Here is a 26,465-nt window from a genome sequence, read left to right as displayed (position 1 = left end):
GATTGTCAAGCCCAGTCTCGTAAATGTAATTTTTTGTTCCTTACTCCCTGACAGCACCTCCAGATAACCCTGTTTTATTGGAAGCACATATTAATTAATTAAAGAATTCTTATGAACCCTTGCATGACCTCATACACAGTATTTATTGTAATTCAAGGCACACCGGGTGATTTCAGTTATCCTGATCTGCAAAGACAGTCCCCTAAGTAATGCCAAGCAAGGAGACAGCCACTCTAACCCAGGGACATTTTAATTAAACAGCAAAGTAATTTGATTCTAACAGAAGACAGCATGACCTAATACAACTTGATATGCACGTCATATATCAAATTTTAAAGTTATAACCACAAGAAACCTACACAATCTAGATATGATCTGTAAATGTAGAGCTGGTCAGAGCACTGGCCATTTACAGAACAGGGGAGTAGGTATTCATCTTGTTACTCAGCAACATCTAGTCATTGCTGTTAATCACTGAAAACATGTTTACTTTTCAGCATGAGCTGAGACACTAGGAAAGAAGGAAAGAGAGTTTAGTTGGATGATTTTCAGTCTGCAATGAGAGAAATGGGGAAAATAAACATTAATTTGAACTAAAAGAAAATGTTTTTGCAAGTTTAACTATGACTGAGTAAGATTAAGCTTGAAGCCAAAGGCAGCTGCGAACAACGTTTGCTGCAATCTTACCGCACAGGGGCACAACCACACGGGCAGCTTACAAAGGAATTGCTCCAAGCTCCTTCCCACCCATGCGCTGCAGTGCACGACGGCATGTTGTGCTAGCAGTTATCGGTGAGCCCGCACTGCAAAAACAAGCTGATCTCAGTTAGAAAAAAAAAAAAAGCATTTCCAGAGGTTCCCTGAGTGCATTTACAACACAGCACCCACAATGATGCACTGTTGGATGCCTTCAGCAAGCACTTCCACTGGCAGAAAACACAACTTTAAACTATGGCCTGGAAAACTCGCTGTACTTAATCCCTCTGCAGCAGCACTGAGGCTCAGCAAGTAACAGGAGCAGGGATGCTCCCTTGAAGACTCCTGAGGTAGGTGTTTGATGACGGAACATCGCATGATACTCCTTGTTGCACACTAAGTGAGGAGACTGGAGGTACCCAAGTATTAGATCTCACACTCCAGGCATGTGACTCTTCTACCTCTCACCTTACGCTAGCTCATAAAACTGCAGCGCACACAGCACAAAAGCTGCACCTGACACAGGAGACCTAAAGAGAAGAAAGCACAGCAGTGAGACCCTGGAGCCAAAAGATTTGTCCTGTCTTCACTCTTCATTATCGCACATGCACAAGACTCCCATTCCTCATTAAGTCTTGAGCATCTGCAGGCAGAGAAGTTGAGAGATCTGCACTCATACCAGTCATAGTTTATTCTGTTTCTATAGCTCTGGCCAAGAATTTCAGCAAGTTGCTCATTTCAGACATCTTGGCCTCTAGGTTCTGGCAACATGAAATGATTTGAGGGCTAATAAAGTCAATTTGGACTGATATGATTATTTAATACTAATGAGAAAAACTCAAGCAAACAAATACTCCGTACATTGAATAAAGATAGCTAAAGCTGACTAACAGTGTTGTTGCAAAAAACTATGGACAAACTAAAGAAAAATAACATAAGAAGCTGTTGCAGAAAGTGTGAGGCCTTACAATGAGGACATAAAAGAAAGGAGTCAAGCCTTCCCCACAGAGCCATGAAGGGGACAAAACCCCAGAAACAGACCAGCTATTTAGAGAAATTTGAAATCACTATGTCATGGCAGCAGGGTTAGACTAGATGATCTTTAAAGGTCCCTCCCAACTCAAATCATTCTATGACTCAATAATTTAGTTCCTGCACAAAATCCTTACATGATATAGCATGGTACAAAATGAGTATGCGTATTGGTTTCTGAGGAGACTTTTCAATTGTTTAAAAGCCATCATTTAAAAGCACAAATATCTTTCTTTCCCAAAAAAATGTAAAAAGCAAAATGGATTTTGGTAAACAGAGAGCACACTGACGTGACTCTAAAGACTATTTCTTGTAAGAAGACTGACAAGTCTTTAACTTGGCTCTTCAGCATAATTGAGTCTACAGCAAAACATCACTGAAATAAGTCCTTTGAACCAGAGGAATTCTATTTCATAGGAGAAAGCAGCTTTTGCCACTCACTTTGACACACCTGTCCAATTTCTTTATCTTTTATCATTTTGCCATTTTTAATCTGACCACTATCATGCTCAGCCCAACATATTCACCACATATATATGTGAAAGGCCTTAAGTAAAATACCTTTCCAATAAAGAAATACCTTAGTGTCAGTTTAACACTATGCAAATCTCTCAATTTTTATAGCATGTGATCTGTAGCCCTTACTCAGCATATTGTTCAACATCAGTAAGTGATGCAGGAATCCAGTATCAGCATGATGTAGACAAGTTAACAGCTACCAAAGGAATGTAATGGAGTTCTGCAGCTAACCATAAAGACCATCAGTTGAACAAGGCACAGAACAGACTTTAAATCTAATAAAACTTAGCAGTTTCATTTGTCTTGTGTTTTGGTAACTACAATAAATTTTCTTAAGATCTACAAATAAGAAGATAAATGTTCTATTCGTGACTGGCTCCACAGTAACCAATTAATTTATGCAATAAGCAATAACTTTTTCTTCTACAATAAAGAGTAATTATTTAAGCATCTCATTCCTTCTGTTCCAGATCAGTTTGTCAGGGACTACAAAACTCAAGAGGATGCTCAATTTAGTTCTACATGGCAGAACTGTGTACCTACCTAACTCTGCCACCCTGTCAATGCCGATGACCTGCTTTTCAAGCAAATGAGACACAGATAATCACGTTGTACCTCTCCTGCCAGCTTCCAAAAAACCATTTGAACCTAGGGACCGATTTGAATGAAGCGTGCCAGACAGAAGAAGGAAAGGCTCTCAGATAATACTCAAGTTGCAGCATCTCTGGAATTATCTTCTTGGAAAGGAACCCTGCAAAACTAGACAAGTAAAAAGCAAAAAACGAAACATTAAATCTTAGGTCTTGTTTATCGATTCAAGTCAAGATTAGTATGGTCACAGTGTTCAACTAACTGTCTAGGACAAGGAGTCCTAACAGATATTGCCTGCAGTGGCAATACAAAATTCTTCAACAGCCAAGGCTCTTTCCTCACTGATGGGTAGGGTTACATCAGGAAACTATCACAGGTCACCAATCATATTTCCAAACATATCAAGCTGCCTAATAATAGACTTCATTTCCATTGCAAAAGTGTGCTACATATTGCCCAATCATTAATTCCAGCTGAATTTTTTCAAACAGACTGACAACTAATTTAACATCAGTTTCATATTTAAAGTACTCAGAACGTATTGTTGGCAGGAAGTGAGAGACTTTAAAAGATACTAATCTGAAGGCACACATACCGTGATTATATCCAGTACATCACTGCAGTTTCTTTAAGATGTGTAAAACATGGTACTACTTTTATATGCGTGCGGTGAAATCTAACTACAGCTGCCATACAGCACATAAAACGGGTGCAAATCCACATCAGATACTCAGGGCTCCAATTTGGAACTGGAGTTGCATTTAGCCTATACTGAATACTCAATATTTTTTCCACAGGCATTGAATAAGCAATCCAGGAAAAAAACCACACAGTAGTTACACCCAGCTGACAAATGGAGGAAAAAAATAAAAATACAATCTAACTGCCTGCATCTTTATTTTTGTCAAGTTTTAATAAAACTTACATAAGTGAATCCCAGACAGTCAGCAAAAACTGTCTGAAGCCAAGCTGGATTTCCCTACCTAGGACCAGAAGAGGGAACATTACTTGTACTTAATGTCTGCCCCACTTAGAGGGTACATCGCTCTTGCTTAATGAGGTGTGCAAACACAGTAACTCTGTGCACAGCAACTTGACAATAAAGGTTGCTCATTATATGCCTGTTTTTTACCTTAAGGATTATTTATGAGCCAGAATCACAGCAGACCTTTGAGGCACATAGTACTGCTGAGAAATATTTGGGCATTTCCAGGCAACCATACAGGATGTATCTCAGGACTACGAACTCCTACTTCACCCAAGGCTTCTCAACATGCTCCACTCAACTTTAAACCCACAGCAAGAAGCCAAAGCATGCAGCACATGCCACAGGTGGATAGGAGATTTCTGTGGCCCCTGTGCAGGAGCAACCAGCCACATCTTTGGCGCGGGAGCAGCTATGGAAGCAAAAGCTGTTGCACAGGGCACGCAGGGCAGTGCAGCGCTAGCTGAGTCATCCTGCCTTCACTGTAGCACCTGGCCAGCTCAGGAAAGACTTCAACCTCAGAGAGCAATCCCCCCCATCATGCCAGCCTTGGGGCTTGGGTAAAACAAAAGCAAAAAGCCAACACACACATAGCTAGCCTGCAGCTAGAGAGTATCCAGGCAGTGGATTTCAGGGGCTCTCTCTTCATCGGCCTGTTTGGTATTGAAATGTTGCAACTCTTTGCACCTCAGCTTCCCCCGTACCTCTTTTGTTATCCCTCTCCCGTGCTTCTTCTTGCTCCCTGTTACTAGCTTTCCTCCTTGCTATGCCCATTCCAAAAATGACAGCAAAGATGACACTGCTGTCATATTTTTCCTTTTTTCATCAGGTCGATCTTGTTGAAAGCTCTACTGCTAAGCTCTCTACAGCAGGTTCAACCTACTAAACTGTAGTTGTGCAACAAGAGGTGCCCCCATTACTGCCAGACTGCGGTGACTTGCCTAGGAACACTCACCTGTGGGCTTCTGTGAGCACATCTCCAATTTCGATCTAAAGATTATGAACTTGCATAACCAAGTCAGCATTTCTTTTCATGGTTTCAACAATCATATTTATTCCTTGGTTTAAAAAGTTTTGGTTCAACAGTTTTATAAACAGACATCACAAAATGTGCAATATTTATAAACATAGTTCTTAGTTGCAGTGGTAGTAAGAATCTTTACTTTCATCATAAAGTTCACTTCAGTTATGCAACACAAGGTTGGTTTTGCTCCCCCTCTTCTCCCTCCCCTAGTTGGCACTTCATTGTAAATTGGAGAAACTTTAAAAATACAAAAAGTTAATCTAAGCACAATGTTATAAGCACCTTGCCACGGTATTACATTCTCATAAGGCAAATTTTTGTTTTGTAAAGTCTGATTGTGCAACTCAGAGACCTATAAAAGGTGACAGAAATGCCAGTCTTCTCCTATAAAGAACAGGTCTTCATTTTTGCTTCAAAATTTCCACCCCTCCACATCACCCCCCTTAAAAAAAAAAAAAGTACAGCTGATAATACAGCAGAACATACCCCTTACAGGGTAAAAGGAAATTACAGTAGACAAAGGCTGAAAACACAGTGCATAGTAGACAAAATAAGACTGTTCTTAAAAACAAAATAAAAAAGAAATAAAAGAAGAAAAAGGAACTGAACAACAAGCAACAATGGAATTTTTCTAGTGGAAGAGGATTTTGGGGCTTCATAAATAAGTGGAAAATTACTAAAATACTTTGCTATATAATATAAAAAAGCACAAAGTGTTTTCCAGTTGTCACCTAAGCACTAGATGCAACTTTGTAGGAGTAAGTATTTGGAGGCAGCTTTGAACTCTGATTGGTACAGGCATTCCAGCAGGGTAATGCTGCCAACAGCAGAAGAAATCCACCCAGTAAGACACAAAAGCCACTGAAATAGAATGCAGTGTCATACTCCTGCGTCCAGTCGTAAAACCAACCTGAGAGTGAAAATAAGAGGAAGTGCATCAGTGAGGAGTTAAATGTAACACAGCACTGTAAATTAGAAAAACATCATAAAAAACCACAAACAAACAAACAAAAAAAACCCCACCAAAAAAAAAGGGCCAAATCTAAAATGCAGTTTGACCACTTGGACATGAAACGTGCTTTCCATCAGACCCAAAACCAGAACACAATCAGCTTGGCCAGCTCAAGCAAAACAGGCTTTAATTTGTGTTGAAGATTTTGATTTCATCTTTCCATTGTTATTAGGACCAACTAGAACTACTTGCATGCTAATGAATTCTGTCTGGTCCTGACAAGCTCATGTTCATTTTATAGTATCTACCTTGACCTTACCTACAATTGGTGGTCCGAGGCTATTTCCAAGTCCAGCAAAGAACATCAATATCCCATATGCATGAGTCAGTTTCTCAATTCCCACAGTCTTTGTTGTTACATATGGAAAAATCGACCAGTTCCCAGTCAGAAAACCCAAAATCCCAGAAAGCATCGCTAATGTAAGGTAACTTTTGGCAAATGGAATTGCAAACAAGGCCACTCCTGTCATTAGTAAGGTAGTTACGTATAGATATAAAGTGTTAACCCACTCGAAATCTGCCAGTGTTCCTAAAGTAAGTTTGCCAACAGCAGTCATAATGCCTATAATGGAAATAAGGGGCATACGATAGTCATCTTCATTAATGTTTGCACTTCTTGCTACGTCTTCCATGAGCAGAGAAGGAGGAAACACACCAATATCAAAGAGCAAGATGGCAACAAAGAGAGCTGCAAATACTTTGTTCTTAAAAAGAACCATGGTTTCCTCCCAGTAGTTCAAATAGAGCTGCCACTTCCTTTTGGCGAGTTGCTTGCAGAAGTTTGTCTGTTCTACAACTTTCTTTTTATAAGTGTCTTTCTCATTTACATTTATTGAGCTTAATACATTCTTATTTAAAATGCTATCCTGTTTGTAATCAGGCATATTGTTTGCACATTTTTCATCAACATAGCCTTTTTCAAGGATGCTTATGTTTTCTTCAACAGTCTTTTCTTTTTCATGGTAAACAAAATATTGATCTGGGACTTTGTCTACACATGTTTTTTCTGGTGGAGGGGAATAAGATGACTCCAATGGTCTCATTAGGCTACCACATGCTAATATATTTAGAGACAGTGCGCCAACTATTAGCAGACAACCATCCAGTCCATATAGATCAATAAGCTCTCTCTGCAATGCTGCGTATATAAAGAGTCCAACGCTTGAGCCTATAAAAGAAAAATGAGATCAGTTTAAACTGAAGAATTGTGAACATTCTTCAACACTAACAAACTTCTACATTTCAGCAGCTACAAATATACCATCACAGCAGTGGTAAGTCATTTGTGCTTCTCTCTCCCTAGTCTAATGAACTGACAAGTTATCATCCCTCTTGAAGTTACAGCTTCTTTATTGAGTATCCACAAAATAGAAAGCTTTTCAAAATATCTGAACAGTTTATGATGATTAACACTAGCAGACACTTTAGAAACAAGTAGGATCAATACTATATCTGATGAAAAACATCAAGGAACTATTAAGCCATCCTTCTGCCATGCACTTACATACATGTATCCCTTCAGGTACCATTTTGAGTTAGCACAGTTAGAATTTCACACACCAACATTTTCCCCTTTCTCCTCCTCGCCGCCACCTTCCTCCTCTAAGGCAGGAACAGACCAGGGGTTCACCAAGAGCCCTCCTAGAAACAGCCCTTGACTGCTCGGTGTTTAACGAGGGGGGCTCACATGGTGTGAGTTTACTCCAAAGGCATTTCTGAAACTCTGCAGGGCCAAACATGCATTTGAGAAATTTGGATATTCAGAAGAAAACACAGAGGAGTAAGCAATTACTATGAACACAAGCAGTTTATGCAATCCCACCAATTTAAAGAAAAAGCTCTCGGTTGAAGTGAGTCCACTCACAAATACAGAGCATTGTTTTTTCAAGTCAATTTAAAGACAAACTTTAAATTAAAATGATTTGCTGAAGACTGTCTCTAGGTTATATTAAAGCCATTTATAGACTTTAGTGCTAAACACAGGAAAAAAAATTATAAAATTCAGACTTGTTTTGTTTTCCAGGTACTAAAATTAACCAGGGCTCAATAAGATCAGGCCTTAAGGCAAACTACCTGGAACCCCAACAAAAGCCACTGAAAATTATTCCAAGGAACATTTTGGCAGAAGTTCCCCTTTATTCCACTGGTGTGGATCTCGCATTAATATCTCACAACACTGACTGTACTGACCAGGCCTCTCCTCACTAACAGCTACTCGAGAAAACAGATCAGAGGAGACGCTCCATAAAACACAGAAAGCAAGGCATGGGACAACAGCCACCTTTAGCAGTTCCTACTTGGTCCATTAATTTAGCAATTCCTCTTGGTGTAAAAGACAACATCCCACAACCTAAAGACCCAGAGAGAGGATGAGAAAGACTGCTCAGCATCCTTCAAAGAATTTTCCTTGTATTATCCAGAGGTTCATTTTTTCTAGGATCCTTTTAATATACATGGACAAAAAGCTGGGATGAGCTTTTGGAAGATTTCAGAATTTAGTCTACTTTTAGATTGGAAAGGAAAAAATATTAAAAATCTAAGCCCAAACTTCAACTACTCCTTTAAAGGTACAGCTAATGTGAGGTTATGGTGATCCAGCATTTATATCCTGCTTCTCCAATCTCTTTCTCACCTCTGATCTTGTATAAGAAAGAAGAGGGAGAAGAGAGCCCTAGGGAAAGTTTCCCCTCTTATTACCCATGGCATACAGCCCAAGCTACTCATGAGTCTGCCTCCATTTTAGTGAATATCCTTTTCTCATCTATATGGATAATCCATACCATACACCTGCAAGTGTAGTTACTATTTCACATGAAGCCTGATTTTATCTGTTCATTGCTACTGATGTTTTGACTTAAAAGGTACTTCAGGAAGTAACTGAGAAAAATATAATCTCCTGGTTTTTATTGCCAGGGTAATGGTAGCTGTATCAGATTTTAAAAGTTAGAAAGAATGACAATTAAAAGCCATACCTGTTGAAATCAGACCAAGTGCAAGGCCTCTGCGTTTGTCAAAATAGTGGCAAGTGATGGTAACTGTTGCGGTATACAAAAGACCACATCCAAGCCCTCAAGAAAAAGAGTTAAAAATAACGCGTGCAACATACTCTGGGAAATGAATGCCCCTTTTTATTTCCCAGATAATACAGTAGTGTACCCTGGGCACAGAGGTACCTTTTAACTCTGGCTCAGCACCAGCCAGACTGGCCTGACACTGACAGGGCCATGAGGCTGCCTGCGCGTCCCACCTCCCTCTCCCCTGACCAGCCCTGGCTGCAGAGCCCGTGTGGATCAGGCTGGGTTTGAGGAGTTCACCAGCTCAGGCTCCATGCTACGTGAAAGGGTTACATGTTTTTCAGCGCAGGGGCCGGTCCCAGAAAAAAGCAGAGCTGCATCCGCACGGCACTGTGCCCCAGGCAGCACGCTGCTGGGTCCCTGCGAGGTGCCTGGATTCCTGACACAGTTAATTTGATAAACCACCCACAGCAGCCCTCTGCAGCACAGAAGGGCAGGTGACCACCTGCTAGGAGGAACAGCACTTTCCTGCCTCTAGCACAGCATTTTAGGTTCAGTCCAGTTATGTGGAGAACATCATCGCTCCCTAATGATCCCTTATTTATCAAATTAGAATGAGTACGTGACAAAATTCCAGAAGAGATGTTATTCCTTTAAGATGGGCACTTCACACCTGCAGAAGACCTGCTTGATTCCACCCCTTAGGTAAAACCTCAGCTTCTCCATCTCCAACGATCACATCAATGGAGGACAAACTGTTTTCAAGCCCGGATGAACATACACATTGCTTTTATCTTTCACTACATGGTAATGGTGTGCCTGTGCAACACCCTCCCCGCCCCACAGTAAAGTATTCCTTGATAAATCAAGTCCCAGACTACCACTGCCACTGTGAATCAGTTTCCCACTTCAGATTCATAAGCCAAGACTCAAAATAATAAAAATTAAGTCTCTGTATGAAGGGAAGGTGTATCTTACCAACAACAATCCCATATGAAATATATAGAAAGTATATGTTAGGTGCAAAACTGCTCATCATGAGGCCCCCGGCCACCATAAAGCCACTGAAGATTGCTACTGGTCTTGCTCCGAAAGATGATACACATATACTGCAGACAGGACCTAGAGGAAAAGCAGGAAAAACATTCCTAGTAAATATCAGCACTAGGAAGAATTTCTAAAAAATACCAATCTATGGAAATGTTTCTTACAATAATTATTTAAATATATAATTATATTAAACAGCAATTCAGAGTACTAATTTTTACAGGATTCTTTAAAAGGGTCAGTTACAAAAACATACAAGATCAGGCTTGCAAGGTTTTTCCTCAAGGAGAAGCTGACATCTAGACCACAAAATGGTACCAGGGCTGAGAAGAGGAGAGCAAGCAAAACCTTCTTTAAACATAGGATGATACATATACGGTATTTTTTGACAGAGATCAGAAACTGTGTTTCAGAAAGACAGTTATCTGTATTCACCTTAATGTAAGATGAGATATATAAAACTGAAATGGAAAATAGTAACTTCTGATCATAATCATGGTAAGAATGCCACCTGGTGCTTACATAGAGGAAATATCGGCTGATATACCAGATAAAGACACACACTACGCTTCCCTGATTTCTAGGGAATTAAATACCTGCTAGTCAGTATTTTACCAAATAACTGTTTACTACCTATCTTGGTTTCTACTGTAAAACTATGGAAAATAAAAGCATTTAATAAGAATGCCCAGAGCAACTTTCATGAAGTTCGGGAGAGGTTTCTCCCTCTCTTCACCCCCCCAATATTTCTTGGTTGGTTAGTTCTTCAAAACAAGAACAAAGTGCAGGCAACATTTGTACTCTGCCTCTACTCAGCCAGTTCCTCTTTCACAGAAGTTGTAGAACAAGCACTTATTTTCAGTTGTGTGACCTGGAATACACCTTTTAGTCTGAAGTAGCATGCAAGCTTGGTGCCCTGCATAAATAAGCAACCAGCAAGGGACTTGGCTTGCAAAAGACAATCTGAAACAATCTGAAACCCTGCAGTTCCAAACATTCATACATAGACTTATATACTGGCCCCAAGATCCTAAACTCAGCAACTCTGAGATTAGAAGTTAGATACACATATGAATGACATTATTTAAAAACCAACCCCCCCCCCTTTGTATCTCATTCACAGTGATACAAAACACTCCATGGCCGATACAATCTGCAAAAGCAGTAACTTTGGAGTCTGCCATTTGTTAAGGTTGGTCTTCCCTGACTCGCACATAACTGAGATTCCCAGCAGATGGGAGGTGAGCCCAGAGAGGTGATACGAGGTGAACAACAGTCGGAGCTGAGGACGGTGCTTGCCTAGGTTTGCAGACAGGAGCCAGCAGCTGGGAATGTAGGCAAGGTTTTCGTGTGGTTACCAGCCATGGGACAAGCAGTTCTGGCAGGCAGGAGCACAGATTTGTTAGCAGGTGAAACGATCCTCAAAGGCAAGGCAGGTCAGAACTTTTGCCCTATGTAAGAGCTATCTGCCTAAGGAACATAAAGGGAAGCAAGTCTGAATTGGGGCTTATCCAGGCAAAGAGTCAAAGAAGAATCGAGAAAAATCTTCTGGGGAAGTAGGGTTTATTTGGATTTTGCAAATGAGGAAAAAGGAAGATGCAAGCACTTGCTGCCTCTCAAGAGTCAGCACGCTGTGGGAATGAAAGCCAGCCAGAATAACTTGGGCAGAGTAACTTGCTGAGAACAAAAGCTGAGAGTGTTAGATTGCTGCTGATTCTTAGAATTAATAACTAGAACTGGCAAATTAAGATTGGTATGTTTCCTAAAACCACAGGATTTAAAAATAAACAAAGGATTGAATCTGTATTACATAAAAAATTCTTCTACACTAAAAAGAACATTAGGTAGTGATAACATAATTCAATTAAGCAGAGGAATTTGCACTCCTTCTATTCTTTATTTCTAACCCACTACCTTGCTAAAACAAACAGTATTCCCCTTCCACCTCCTCTCTGTATTTCAACACAGTTACTTTCAGGTCTCTGTCCAGCCTGGGGTGGTGGTACTGGTACAGACTGCACTGATGGCTACTAGAGGATCTGAGGTGAAGCTGGACCCTCTGACCCCAAGCCAGAACAAGGGAGACACAGAGCTGAAAAACATGTCTTCATAATCTGACAAGGACACTCTCCTCTGGAACACCATCAAAAGCACCTCTGACAGGGTCCAAGGAGATGCTTTTCCAGCTTCTCCCATGTAAAAAAAATAATCCCAAAGGAGAACAGAAAGTACAAAGAGATCTTTTTGCTCTGACATGGAAAACAACCTGCACAAAACTGAAGAACCTGCTCCAATAAGCTCAGTATTAACGTGTCATCTCACACAGCAAGCGATCTGGCAGCTCAGCAATGGCCCTGTTTATAAGAAGGAGTGCCAGTATAAGTATTAAAATAGTTATTATAGGTCTCTGGGATGAGAAGAAAAACAGCTCCATCTTCCCCTTCACACTAGGCCCTACTTTCACACTCCCCTCATCATACTGCTAGAAAATAAAAGTCACAAAAGAAAACCCCCATGACAGCCAGCATCTTTGTTCTTTTCCCTGCCTCCTCGCATTCCTTCTCTTTCTCTGTTTCCCAAAGAGCTGGCATTTTTTTTCCACCAGGCACAGTACCTTTGGTTATTACCATGGTATTTGCACAGGAGTTCACTGTACACAAACATGTCATTCTCTACAAGTAATTCAAGCACAATGGGTTCAAGGCAGTTAATTCTAGACAAACATCCAACTTTCCCAGAGTGGGACTGAGACTTGCTCTGTGAACTCCTGCCCTGTGGATTTTGTTCAAAGTGGACATTCTAAAGAATGTAGGAGTCTATGTACAGCCGCATAGGAAACAGCTCTTCAGGCAGCATAAGGGTTTTCATTAGCTGACTCTCTTTCAGAAAGATCCTTCCACTGATAATGTATTTCTCACTGTAACGTGAACAACATAAAAATAAAACCCAGTGGCAATCCTCAATAGTAAGCATGGAAAATGGCTTTTAAGCCAGCATTTTGTTCAGTTTGCCAAGCAGCTCCAGGGGTTAGCACTGGTATTAGAATAACATTTGAAGACATTGATAAATATGTACCTCTTTTACAGATAAAATCCCTGGGGCTTTTTTCCTTCCAAATGATGTATCCTAAAATTAGACCAAACTCTTGCAAAAAAAAGATACCAGCCCAGTTTATAGGAATGACACCTGATTCTAGGAAGAAAGACTTAGAAGCCAGCACAAGGACAGCCACCGCTCTTCTGCACATGACCTGTCAAGGCTCAGCAGTCAGTAATACAATTATCAGGCTCTGCAGGGGAGCAGTCAAGAAGATCCCTAGACAAAATGGGAAGAAGCAGCAGAGAGAAGGTGGGCTCTCACAGCAGATCTTCATGCAGAGAGACCAAAGAGGAAGAACTCCTAGGAGGAATCGTTTGTACATTTATATTTTCATTAAGATTTTATTGAATAAAAGACTTCACACTCAGTGAGATCCAGCTGTGAGTGAGTCCATCCTGAGATGTGAAAACAAGCCATCTGCTGCTCACACAGGAACTTTATAACTACGACAATCTTCTGAGCTCCTGACAAGTACAAAGTTGTTTTGTTTGACGGACATCAAGAACTAACACTCTCTTCCTCAATCTTCTCACATGAAGCGAAAAATTCTGCAAACTAACAAACCCTTCCTCCACTCGCTCATTTCGAGGGTCCTCCCTCCTTCACCTCATACACAGATAAAACCTTTTGCTAAACAAACAATACTGGACAACTGAGTTATTTTTCTTATCGCCTGCATTAATCTGTCTCACCTTACTTGTTGGTATCTGCCCGAACCTGTTGAAACTGTAGAGTAGAAGCAATGCTCATGGACTGTACGTAAAATCCACTGGACAGAACACAAGAATATTTTTTGCCTATCAAATGCATTGCTAAAACCTGGCCATAATAAATATAATATTCTCCAAATGTTTGTACTTTGGATAAGAATACAGATCAGAAAAAGCCTTTTTACGCTGGACAGCAACCCACTCCCAACTGCTCCTTTCTGATAAAGTTATTAAATGAACTGGGCTCCTCTTCAGACAAATCTTAGGGACACCCTCTCCCCTCCCCACAAACTATGTAAAGCTGCCCTAATTTACAGCAGGGGTTATCTATGTGCAAGGTTTTTGTCCAAAAACATGTAGATGCATCAAAGGTTTTTTTAGGGTTGTAAAAATATTGCTTGAAAACACAAAATTAAGCTCTTTAAACATTTAAAACTGAATGCCTCAGACCAGCAGAAACACCTCATTAATTTCTCAAGACATGCCTTTCAAGGAAGAATCTTCCCTTTGTTCTTTCTCCATTAATAAAATGGAGTGGGAATGGGAGACACGTTGCTGGTGTCTCCTGCTATGCCAAATACTGTGAAGTCAACTCTTACTACAAACAGCTGCGGTGCCAATTACAGGCTCCAAGGTCTTTGTCTGTTTTGCTTTTAACAAGTGTAACATGGATCAAATTTAATTTCAGGCTCCAAATGGATGTAAAATTAAGAACACTTGGTGCAGGAGAAGCACACGACCTTCAACAATGTAATAAATACCCTCTTCTGGCCTGTTTTAGTAGGGGAAACATGCTAAGCTCTTTCAACTTCTTCCTGTGCAACAAGCCCTACATCATCCATGGAGCCATGTGCTGCGTCTACCTAATATTATAGAGGAGGTCTCACCACCGCCCTGTACAATTTCACTGATGCTTTTCTTTCACTGTTTTAGGCACATTTCTTCCAATACACTGTAAGGTCGCATCACAGAAAGGTGTAACTCAAGTCATCCTGCAAGGAAGAGATCAACCGGGTCCCTGTCCCATTCCGTTTTCCAGCTGATGAGCTGAATGGTCCAGCTCAGGGGTGAACACTGGCCTTAGCAATGCTGTCTGTGCTGCAAGCACGAGGAGAGAAATCAAACACCAGGCGGCTAGGAAATTCATCTCAATAAACAAGGTGCTGTACTGGGTTTCTATGTCTCGAGTCTAAGTTTAGCTCTCACACAAGATAGAAGTAAACATTGTGGAAAGGACACCAATACAGCAAATGCGAAAGGACTCACCAGCATCAGCTACTTCAAAAAATAATTAAGACTACATGTACAGAGGGACAGGGAGAAGACACACAGAACCTTTTTCTGTGCTAGCTGGCATACATATGAGGACATTTTCTTCTTTTTGGTGAAATTACAGCACTAATATAGCAAAGTCACTGGGCATACCTTCCACTGTTACAGAAGCTAGCTAATGTGATTTCCAGTGCTACCAATGAGAAAAGTCTTCCTTAAGAAAATGGACACTAACTTATTTCCTGTATGTAGGTGCAAACCTACCATAACTGCCATTCTTTTTCCAGTCTGATATCTACAGCTTCAGAAAGGTGATGTTAAGTTGGAGAGGGCTCACAGAAGAGTCTTAATGGCTGCCCAGAAGAGTCTTAATGGCTCTCCAGAAGAGCCTTAATTAAAAGAGTGGAAGTCTCTTGTGTCGATGGCAAGAAGACTGTATCAAGGTACAGGCTTAAAAGAAAATTTAGAAGTAATTTGACTGCAGTCTCTAGACATATACCACACTAAATCAGGGGCACTTCAAAATATACCACTTAAAGATCAGCTGAACACTAAAACTAAGCAACTTGTATCATAAGCTTACATACTTTTAAGGAGGGAATTAACTACTGAGAAAACTTATAAGAGGGGGAGAATGCACTAAACAAGCACATTCTAAATCAAATGAGAATTACAGTATTTTCTGCATCCAACATGGATTGCTTTAAGAGTACCAGTACTTGAAAATATGATTTTGGATAACTAGATCAGAGAGTGGAAACTGAAATAAAGAAGGAGAAAGGAAAGAACAACAAATACTAGAAGAGTCAAGGTAGGAACAGTAAAAGGCAAGGGGACTACCAGAAGGCTTTGGGGTAAAGCTTTCCTGTTACTAGCATTCAACACATGAAATATTGCTGCTGAAATCAGCTTGCTTGGGGAGATTGTTAAGTTACTAAGTTACAGATAGTATCTTTTCACATACATGAAAACATGCTAATCTAGAAAAATTCAATTAGCCTGATCATCTACTTAACATAGGCTTCAACACACAATGGTTCCACCTGGCCTACAATACTGGAACCTGCAATAGCAGAAATAAGAACAGAAGCAAGTTCTCTTTTCCTATATTCATGACAAGGGCCTAACTTTGCAATGTGTTGTATCAATGGTTTTGCATTGAAAACACATACATTCTTTACACTGGTGACTGGGTCTGAAAAAGGCCTGCTATGAAAACTGCATGAAAAACTGTACCTTGTCAAGAGCATTCTAGTTTTAGGTAGAGTTTACAATACTTAAGTGTCCTTCAACAAGTTTACTTTAAGTAGAGTTATCATTAAGGTCGGATCCCAGCTTGATAAGACAGTGGGATCTTCCATTTCAGGTAAAGCAGGGAACATATATTTTGTTTTCAGTCAACTCTGATAACATCAATGCAATTAAAAAGCCCTCACTGTACTTTTCTTTTAAGGCATTAAAAACAGGAATGATTATTAAGCTTCCAAATCCCAAACTAAAAGAGCAAAAGTATACTGACAGACAACATTCCTCCTAACCTGTCAAAATTTCAAGTAATTTAATCATTCATACCAAAATCAATCACAATAGCGGCCTTTATTTGTATTATTCAGTCACAGAAGTTTCTATTTGCTACAAAGCACACTACCGACAACTGCTCACAGTGGCAAGACAGAGGGCACTAAGAAATCTGGAAACTAGTGTGGTGTTGACATACAAGAAAGGGGGCTAAGGCTTTTGTCAGAGGCGTGAGCCAGAGACTTCTGGTCTCCAGGGAAAGGGTTTTTCTTCACCCCTTCTCTTGCAATCCCCTTCTGCCTAGTTTTTCTTCAGTAGCTATCTTGTTTATCCTTCTTCCCCTCCCCGCTTCATTCTCTCACCCCAGTTTATTTAGTTCTTGATCCATTAATAACAGGAGTTAATACCCTTAAAACAGGAAAATAAAGAAGTATGATGGAAGAACAGTCTACAGTCCTTTGCCCACTTACCCCGGGACTGAATATAATCTTCTTGTGGTCAGTGATCCACCTGCCTTTGCCCATTTTTATTCTGCCTAGAGATATAAAACCCTAACACCAGTGTGACACCAGTTTTGGCCAGTTACAGCATCAAACAAACCAGTGGTCTCTATTCAGCTCTGTGTTGCTCTTGGAACATCAACTTTCTTTCAAGGAGATTTCCTCACAATCCTCAGCTGCATTTTGTCCATTAAGCTACATAATTGCTTTTCCCATAGCAATTGCTCTGCTGACAGGCAAGTTTTTCCAGATTCAGCAAAAAAATAGTAGTTCCCATGGTGAATCTTTGAAAAGCAGAAGTTAGTGATATTACCAGGTACAATACGCATGCTCAATATTAAAACAACAACAACAGAATGGACCTGTGGACTTTCAAAGTGGTGTTTTATTTCCCTAAAACCCTGCTGTTACTCTCCAAGTGACAATGTCTTACTAAAGAAAAGCTTCCAGTAAGTTGTTTTATTTAATGCCACTATTATCCATAACTTTCCAGGCTTCAAAGGGATTTTTTTCTGAAACGAACAGTAGAAAAGAGCCCTCACCCACCCTAACTGGTGGGTTTACTTCTAGAGCTGAAAAAATTAGTAACTGGTTTATTAATTGACTTTTTTTTTTCTTAAAGCACTTGAAGCATTTCAGACTGTTCACTCTGATTTGAAAGATTCTAATGCAAATGTCAGTCTTAAAGCCTCATTTAAAAAAAAAAATCCCATCAATAAAATTATCATTCAGTTTCCCAGAGTTTGTTTTTTCTATTTTATTCAAATACAATAATTTTGAATTTTCTAAGGGTAATATTTTTATTGCTGTTTTACCATTGTATTGCTTTGGTTTATGTATAGTGGAACTATAAATGTAATCTTCTCACCCGTCCTGACCTAAAACAAAAATGCAGCATCTTCACTCTATCATTCGCAGCTGTCTTTAAAACAATTCTGAAAGCACACACAGATTAAAGCATCTATTACAAAGAAATATTTCAATTTTAGATAGGTACTCTTTCTACACTTACTGGCAAGCAATCCGATTCCATTTGCTAGTGATCCAACCCAAGCAGTCTTGCCTTTCCCTTCTCCAAAAGCATCCAGCCATTCTAAATACAAGACTCCCACGGCCAGCGGTGATCCGTAACACAAGAACTGAGTAAAGAAGGAAACGACAACAATCACCCAGCCCCAGCCACCATCTGGTGGTTTCCGAAATACCATCTTGTCAGATGAGTGCAGATGTACAGGCGGAACCTGTGTAAACAAAAGCCAAACAGAACAGAGCATTAGAAATGTATTAGCAAACCTAGGTCACTCACAAGTGAGCTGTACAGAGAAGTACACGTCCAAAAAGAGACTTATTTCAACCATCCTTCAAGAAATATACGCAACACAGCTTACAGGCAATGAAAATTAGTTACCATTTGGTACTTTTACCTCTTTTGCATAACACAGGAACAGTATACAAAGTATTAATAAGTGATACATATATCAGTACTGTATTCAGAAAGGGGGAACTTTTCATTTTCCAAGTGTTAAACAGTCTTTGTGAAGACCTCAGGCATTAGTATCTGCCACAGTTCAATGACAGAACCGCATGGCCACCTGCTCAAATATCCTGAGTGAAGCATATAGGCTTGAAGGACAAGAAAAGCTACAAGTATAAAACAATCCCAATAAATAATTTAGGATTTAAAAAAAAAATCACAAATATAAAAATATTAGTTCAGGGTCAAAAAAAACCAAAACAAAAAACACCAAAACCCAACCAAAAACCAAACCAAATCTCTACTTAGTTGTAATCTCAGCATGGTGCCTTGCAGTTTATAGCAAGGTGTTTGCCACCAGATAGCGTACTCTGGGAGGGGCAGGCCAAGAGGAAGACTGACATTCTGGAAACAGTAACAGTTCAGTACTCTGTCAACAAGGTGACGTGTAGCGGAGCGATGCATCCAAAAATCAGTTTCTACCTATTAGTAAGTGAAGTGAGTTCTAAAACCGTGTACAGGTGTGGCTTGTATGCCAAGACAGGACAGTATTAAACAGGCACACAAAAATCTCCTATAACACTCCTATTACAGTGTCTGCCCTCTGCGCAGTTTGCACAGATCACCCTTTCCCGAACTGGCAATCGCTTCTTGGACTCCGTAAGTACCACCTTACTCCTTTGCATGGCGAGATCCATCGCCTATGCATCTATGGCTTTAAATAACTTGCTGTCCTCACACCTTCTCAAGACTAGTTTGTGAATGTAGGGACTGATACCTCTAAAATCTAGCAAAGAATTTGGAGGTTTTCCAGGCTAAATTGCTTTGGAGTTTGGATGACTCCAGTGATGTTGTAAGTCCCTGTGCACACAACTAACCTGCCCTCCCTCTCTACAGGGAGCAATCTGCTGAAGGCATGATCACAAAACCCATGTTCTGTTCCTGGCTCTGTCACTAGCCAGACGTGTGATTCTCAACAATTTTATTTCCTTTGCCCTGTAAGATAGAAACAGATAAGTTCTTACCCTGTTATCTTCATGAAATATTCTCAAGGACCATCTTCACACTGCAGCTTATGCATTAAGACTGCTGCAGTAACAGTTCTGCTCTGGGAGACCCCCAAGAGGCAAAGCAGAAGAATAAACACGTCGCACTGCCTTTTTGACTTACAACCCAGAGGACATGGAAAAAAAATTACTGCTGTATGAAAGCAATGGTGTAAACAAGTAGACAATAACAGAACTTCTGTTCAAGCTCCTTGTACTCTTTGCTTAGGCAATTTTTAAGAATTTGCATGGAAAATTTACAAAAAAAGCTACAGCGTAAGATTTTCAGGAATAATTACTACAGAGACATGAAAAAGGCCAGTTCTAGTTTACAGACGCACTGAAATGTTACTTTGAGGGTAGATACTTACAGATGATGGCAAAAAAGTCCTTCAGCTTCCTAGAAATGTAACTTCACGTGGCGACTCTACCTGGAGAAAAAGAGCAGCAAAGCAAGTTTTCAGCTGAAGTATCACTGCAACAGGGAGCACAACTCTGAAAAACTGGTGTCTTCCCATTAAATTTCTTCTTTTTAATATCTTTTCAAAGGAACTTCAGAAGTAATCAAGTTATCTCAGTGGAGAAATACTGGTCCCCCCTCAATTAATTAACAGCTGACAGCAGCCTTGAGCTCCAAAATAACAAAAACATTGTCTACTAATGTAAAATAAACTTTGACGTTCTAGGTCCTTTAGGAGTGATTTACAGTTTTAACATACTGACAGTCCTTCAAGATACAATATTTCCAGTTACAAATGTTACAAAGTTATATATTTCAGTTAAAAATGTAAGCTCCAATTTATTTCCTCAAATGTCTGGTCAGTGTCCCTTGATGATTTGGACGAGGGGATTGAGTGCCCCTCAGCAAGTTTGCAGACGACACCAAGTTGGGAGGCAGGGTTGATCTGCTGGAGGGTAGGACGGCTCTACAGAGAGATCTGGACAGGCTGGATCGATGGGCTGAGGCCAATTGTATGAAGTTCAACAAGGCCAAGTGCCGGGTCCTGCACTTCAGTCACAGCAACCCCATGCAGCGCTACAGGCTTGGGGAAGAGTGGCTGGAAAGCTGCCCGGCAGAGAAAGACCTGGGGGTGCTGGTTGACAGTGGCTGAATATGAGCCAGCAGTGGGCCCAGGTGGCCAAGAAGGCCAAGGGCATCCTGGCCTGTATCAGAAATAGCGTGGCCAGCAGGAGCAGGGAGGTGGTTGTTCCCCTGTACTGGGCACTGGTGAGGCCGCACCTCGAGTCCTGTGTTCAGTTTTGGGCCCCTCGCTACAGGAAAGACATGGAGGTGCTGGAGCGTGTCCAGAGAAGGGCAACCAAGGTGGTGAGGGGCCTGGAGCACAAGTCTTATGAGGAGCGGCTGAGGGAACTGGGGTTGTTTAGTCTGGAGAAGAGGAGGCTGAGGGGAGACCTTATCGCTCTCTACAACTGCCTGAAGGGGGTTGTAGTGAGGTGGGTGCTGGTCTCTTCTGTCAGGTGGCTGGAGATGGGACGAGAGGAAATGGCCTCAAGTTGTGGCAGGGGAGCTTTAGGTTGGATATTGGGAAAAATTTCCTTACTGAAAGGGTTGTCAGACATTGGAACAGGCTGCCCAGGGAAGTGGTTGAGTCACCATCCCTGGAGGTATTCAAAAAGCAGATAGACGAGGCGCTTCAGGACATGGTTTAGTGGGCATGGTTGATGGTTGGACTCGGTGATCTTGAAGGTCTTTTCCAACCTAAATGATTCTATGATTACATGAGATGCAAAGGTGACAGCTGGGACAGACAGAAATCATGCCATACCGTAAGGTATCAAAGCATTAAAAAGCTGCTTATAGGTACTTTCCTACAACAATAACCTTTATATGAAAGGGGATCCCTGTATTTCTTCGCAAAATATTTAAACTGTTTGTATGCAGTCACCAAAAGAGCTGACATATGCATCTCTCCCTCCCATTAAATAAGTATCACTTGGCTTGTTTTGTCCCTGACTGGAGTAAAAATGGTAGAAATAAGTAACAGCTTCAAGAAAAGACACTTCCACTGAGACAAAGCAAGGAAGTTTTCAGAAAACCACTAAAATAATGGAAATAGTGAATAATCCCAACTCATATTTGTTTAAAAAGTAATCTTTAGAAAATGAACATATTTTAGCAGTGATATTGATTTCCACTATATTGATGCCCTAAAATTTGGCACAGAGACAACTCTTGAGTTCAGTTCTGCTATTCTAAACATTTGATGGGGAGGAAGGGAGGGCAGGGCAGGAGAGGGAAAAAGTGTTCATAGTCTTAGGTCACGTAGTCTTTTCTAATAGAAAGACTAAAAAAAACCTCTGGATCAGTTCTTCATCTGCTGCAAGTCTGCACAGCTTTATTGACTTTAACCAACTGCTCCCAACTTATAGCAGCAAAAGAGCTAACCTTCTACATCCTGACGTCTCCTATTTTACACCACAGATCTCTTTTGCATCTTTTAGCTAAAGAACAGATTTTTAGGTAGCAAAAACATCTCTATTTCATAAAACACTTCAAGCCATTTACAGCCTGCAATTGTCAAGGAAAAAGTGAAAACCACTGTCGGTTTTCCCCCCAGAAATCATCCTCAAAGTGAAAACAGATCTATGAAGACCCAGAGTTTGTTTTTAAGAGCCAACATGACCTAGCTTTTCCTTCCCTTTCTAGCAGGTTGCTCCTTCACGTCACACCGCTGTGTGCCTATTCCCTAAAATAAGGCACATTTTCTAACTTCCCTGAAGGCACAAAGTCCTCCTGAAGAGAGCACGTGAGCTGAGAGCTCTGTGCAAGGAGCCCATTCCCCAGAGCACTCTGCCACGATACGAAGTTAAAGGTGTCCCAGTCAACCAAGCTGCTGCTGGGACCATGGATACCAATACCCCTCTTATTGGTACGTTATTTAATGCTTCCCTGAAAATGACAAGTTGTAGTATAAAAGCTTAGTAGCCCTGACAAGAGCAGTAGGAACTAAACCTTTGCTACTCCCAACACTGCCTGCACAGGCATCGAATCTCTGCATCGATTTGGAAAGGATCCAAAGTGCCTTTTACTATTTTCTGTCTGTGCAGAAGGAGGACACAGACTGTACAGAAAAACACGATCATCAAAAATACAGAAGCAGAAGCCCAAACAGGAGAGAGTGCTCAATAGTTTTGTTTTCTCTTGGAACCAACCAGGAAGACTTGTGTGAGCCTGGAAACAGACAAACAACCATGGGTTTAAGATTCAGGTGGGAACCATTTCACAAACCTTACTGCTCACAAAACCCAAGGATGCTGTTTCAGACTCCAGGAAACTTAGTTACATGCAAAAATACTGAAACGGAGAAATGAAGCATAAAGAATTCAACAGTAACTTGAAGTTTGGTCAGAAAAAGCTTTTCAGTGAGTTGTACTCACTGCGAATAAGAATCAGAGGAAGAGAGCTGCTTGATGAAAGCCTTTACCACCACCAACAACAAAAAGAAACCCTAGAGAACGAACTGAACAACAACAGTTTTAACTTGGAAAGAGAGAGGTGTCTGGCTGCAACGATTTTCTTTTATCTGAGCAGCTTTATCACAATATTGAGCTTTTTTTCTATAAACCTTAAGATTTGGTTTAAAGATAACAGAGAAGCACAAAAAAAAGAATTGGTCTAAAGAACGCGAGTACGACCGAAACATTAGCCCTCAGCACAGAAACTTCTATTAATTTGTGGCAAAGGGAATCTTGAGAAAGACAGTAGCAATATGACTGTTTCCAGTTTGTTATTTGTGCAAACGGAGTCTGGTTAAGTATGCTGCTTTCTGCGAGCAGCACATGGCTGCCAAGAAAGCCGATGTCAGCAGAATCGCTGTGTGATTAACACTCAGCTATTCCAGTTTTGCAAGGCACTGATACAAATTAAGACGGTACCAGCCAATTTCACGTAAACTGTTGTTTATTTTGCAGGCAAGGTTCTTGCGATTCTCATCTCAAATTTCTGCTACCCTTAGCTTGCAAGTAACACCTAGAGCATTAGAGTGGCAGTGATGCATTACAGTTGTTTTTAACGTACTCAATGTATCCAAACATGTGCATGTGTACCGACATTACAGTTTAAGCACTGTATTAAATGCACTGAAAAAGACACATCTGTACTTTGGTGACATCAGACTTTAACTAACATTCTCACTATAGTACCTCCCCACGTTTAAATACTTGTCTTTAAGTTCTTTCACGCTGAACGTATATTATTTCCCCCTCAGTCCTCAGGTCTACCTATTTCTTGTGCTCCTCTACTTTCCCTTCGGTAAGTTATGCAAGACGCTCGTCAACGTCAATATTTCCTTCCATTTCTGCCTGACCAGGGAAGAAGAGCGGAGTTTGAAACAAAACAAAATACCAGAACAAAACTTAGTGACGGCACGGCACAATAACGTTTTTCCACCGCGCAAAATAAGTTCGCATAAAGAAGCATCAACCGAGGCAGCACGTAAATCAGCCAGCTTTGCACAGATCTGTCAGCTCAGCAGAACCAGTCCTACCTGTTTCCAGAGCCTCATTGCCCCAGAGGGGATGGAAACCCCCCCTCCCCGCAAGTATAACTGGCTGTCAGACACTAACACGCATCCACGCAGAGGGATGTAAGCCAGCACTGCTACAAACCACCAGCCGACTCGATTTACCGGAGGAGAACTCCTCTGCGAAATGAGAGCGCGCTACGCGCCGCCTTACGCATCACAACCCGCGAGGGCTCCCCGTGGCGTCCGCGCTCTCTCCGCCGCTCTGCGCCCCTTGGCCAGGTCCTCCGTGGGGATGGATGGGCTCTTATAGCCCCTGGCCCGGCTCGCCTCGCCTCTCCCCACGCCCTCGGGGGCCAGCCCACACCCCCGCTCCGCGTTAGGACCGCGTTACACGTTGACGCCTTCCACCTCCAGACCCGCTTCGACGGGAAGCGCTCGACCGCGCGCCGACGGACGGGTGACCGAAGGTCGCCCTCGCCAGCCCGACGCCGCGCACGCGGCGAGACGGGGTCGCGCCACGCCGTCCCGCTCCCCGGCAGCCGCGGCCTCCGAGATGCCGACGGGCGCCCGCTGCCGTGAGCCCGCGCCCGCCGCCACGACGCCGCTGGGTGCCCGCTAGATGCCAACAGGGACCCGCAAGGGACGCGGGGAGGTAGCCGCAGCCCACACCGAGGCGGACGCCGGTGGGCACCGTAAGGGACGCGGCCGCCCCGGCGGGCACCCGGGGGCAACGGCAGGTGCCGAGCGGGCTCCTTTCCCCGAAGCCCGGGCACTGCAGAGGCCCCTCGGGGCCACCGGCCTGGCCCCGCACCGACACGCGGGGCCGGGACAGCCCCGCGAGGCCTCCCGCCGGAGAGCCGGGCCGGGCCGACCCGGGTGGCGGCGGCGGCGGCGGCCCCGGGGTGGGGGGACACACGGACGGGACGGGACCCGCCCGGCCGCCCCCCGCGGCTCCCGCCGGCCCGGCCCCCTCGCTCCCCTCACCCGCAGCCCGGCGGCGCCCCACGGCTCCCCACGGCGCGGCCGAAGCCCCGGGTCCCCCCCCGAGGCGGCGCCGTCCCCGTTACCTGCGCCCCGCGCCGGCAGCAGCGGGCGGCCCTGGGGGGGTTGCTGTTGTTGGGGGCGGGGGGGGGGGCCGGAGCCGCTCCCGGCGAGCCGGGGCAGCCCCGCATCCCCGGCGCGGCGGGGCGGGGCGGGGCCGCGGCCGGTGCCGGCACGAACCGGTTGTAACTCGGGCGGGAGGAGGAGCCGCCGGGGGCCGCCGCCGCCTCCGCCCGCAGCCCCGGGGCGCGGGGGGGGGGGCTGCCCTCGCCCTTCCCGGCAGGCGTGGGGCGGCCGCTCGCCTGCCGGCCTCACCTCCACCGCGGCCCCCTGCCCTCCTGCTCCTGCTCCGCCGCCAGACCCCGGCCTCGCCGCCTCCCTCCGCCCCGCTCTCGCCGCGGGGAGGCGGACACCGGGCGGCCGCAGCGGAGCCGGGGCGGGAGCCGCCCTCGTTCCCCGCGCAGCCTGCCGGTGCCCCCGGCACCACCAGCCCCACGGGCCTCGGTGAGGGCCGGGCTCCAAGCCACGATAACCCCCCCACCACCACCACCACCGCCGCCGCCATCCCCCGCTCCTTCTAGCGGCGTGCCCACGCCGAAGCCCGGGCGGCGGGAGCGGGACCGCAGCCCCCCAGGCAGACCGCAGCCGCTTTGAACCTGCTCGGGTACCGCAGGCGGCGTAACCGCTGCAGGACGGGGATGGGCGCCGGCTCCCCGCCAGCATCGTTGCCCGAAGGCCGCGAACTTGCACCGCGAACAGCGATGCAGGCAGCGTACGGTACGGCGCTGCCAGCCCAGCCCGCTGGCTCCGGGCAGAGCCCACTCACTCCTGGATCAGCGCAGCCGCTGCCTTTGGAGGCAGATCTCGTTAGAGCCCGAGCCCAGGTCAGCGTGCACAGCGCGGTTAGACATATGACAAGGGAGCTGTCGACTCACGCAAGTTCGGCCACCTGCAGCTTTCACCCCCCCAGCCTGCAAAATCTGTTGCAGAAGCTGATGGAATAGTCGGTGAGGATCGGGTTCTACCCACGGCTGCGCGCTCAGCGGGACAGCGCTGCTGTTCGCTCTACCCAATTAGGGCAGCTCAGGTACCCGCACAAACTGCAGGTGGAAATACAAACATCCCCAGGGTTGAGTGAAATTCTGAAAGCTGAAATAGTCCTAGAGCTGAAATTCTGAAGCGATCTCGGATGTTTACAGCCTGTGCAGTTGCTACGTGTACAGCACAACTCCCCTTTCAGAGCCGCCATCCAGATTTACTCCTTCGTGCAATATTTACAAAGGTTCCTGAACTTCACGTATCTTTTAAAGTACCTAGATCCACCTTACGGTGTTCAGGTAAATATTAAAACTAATACTTGCTCTTCGAAGGACTGCGAGAAGAATGACACAAACTCAA

At 43.5% G+C, this 26,465-nt stretch overlaps 1 protein-coding gene across 5 annotated transcripts; it reads right to left on the bottom strand.

The window, feature by feature from the left end:
* Positions 1-4,895: 4,895 nt before the first annotated feature.
* Positions 4,896-25,225, bottom strand: SLC16A9 (solute carrier family 16 member 9). Of its 5 annotated transcripts, none has more exons than XM_069796031.1 (7): positions 25,094-25,220; positions 19,911-19,970; positions 18,032-18,260; positions 9,852-9,995; positions 8,832-8,927; positions 6,119-7,027; positions 4,896-5,757 (listed from the first exon to the last, which is right to left on the bottom strand). In XM_069796031.1, exons 3-7 carry the CDS (start codon positions 18,225-18,227, stop codon positions 5,579-5,581), a joined length of 1,524 nt encoding a protein of 507 aa, XP_069652132.1. In that variant the 5' UTR covers positions 18,228-18,260; positions 19,911-19,970; positions 25,094-25,220; the 3' UTR covers positions 4,896-5,578. The 5 variants fall into 5 exon arrangements, with proteins under 5 accessions (XP_069652132.1, XP_069652134.1, XP_069652133.1 ...); XM_069796033.1 differs by lacking the exon at positions 25,094-25,220 and adding an exon at positions 24,189-24,436; XM_069796032.1 differs by lacking the exon at positions 25,094-25,220 and adding an exon at positions 24,238-24,436.
* Between the last annotated feature and the right edge of the window lie 1,240 nt (positions 25,226-26,465).

This window comes from Haliaeetus albicilla, chromosome 11, assembly GCF_947461875.1.
Source record: "Haliaeetus albicilla chromosome 11, bHalAlb1.1, whole genome shotgun sequence".
Lineage (NCBI taxonomy): Eukaryota > Metazoa > Chordata > Aves > Accipitriformes > Accipitridae > Haliaeetus > Haliaeetus albicilla.
Note: the sequence above shows the minus strand (reverse complement) of the source record. Positions and strands in the feature narration are given on the sequence as shown.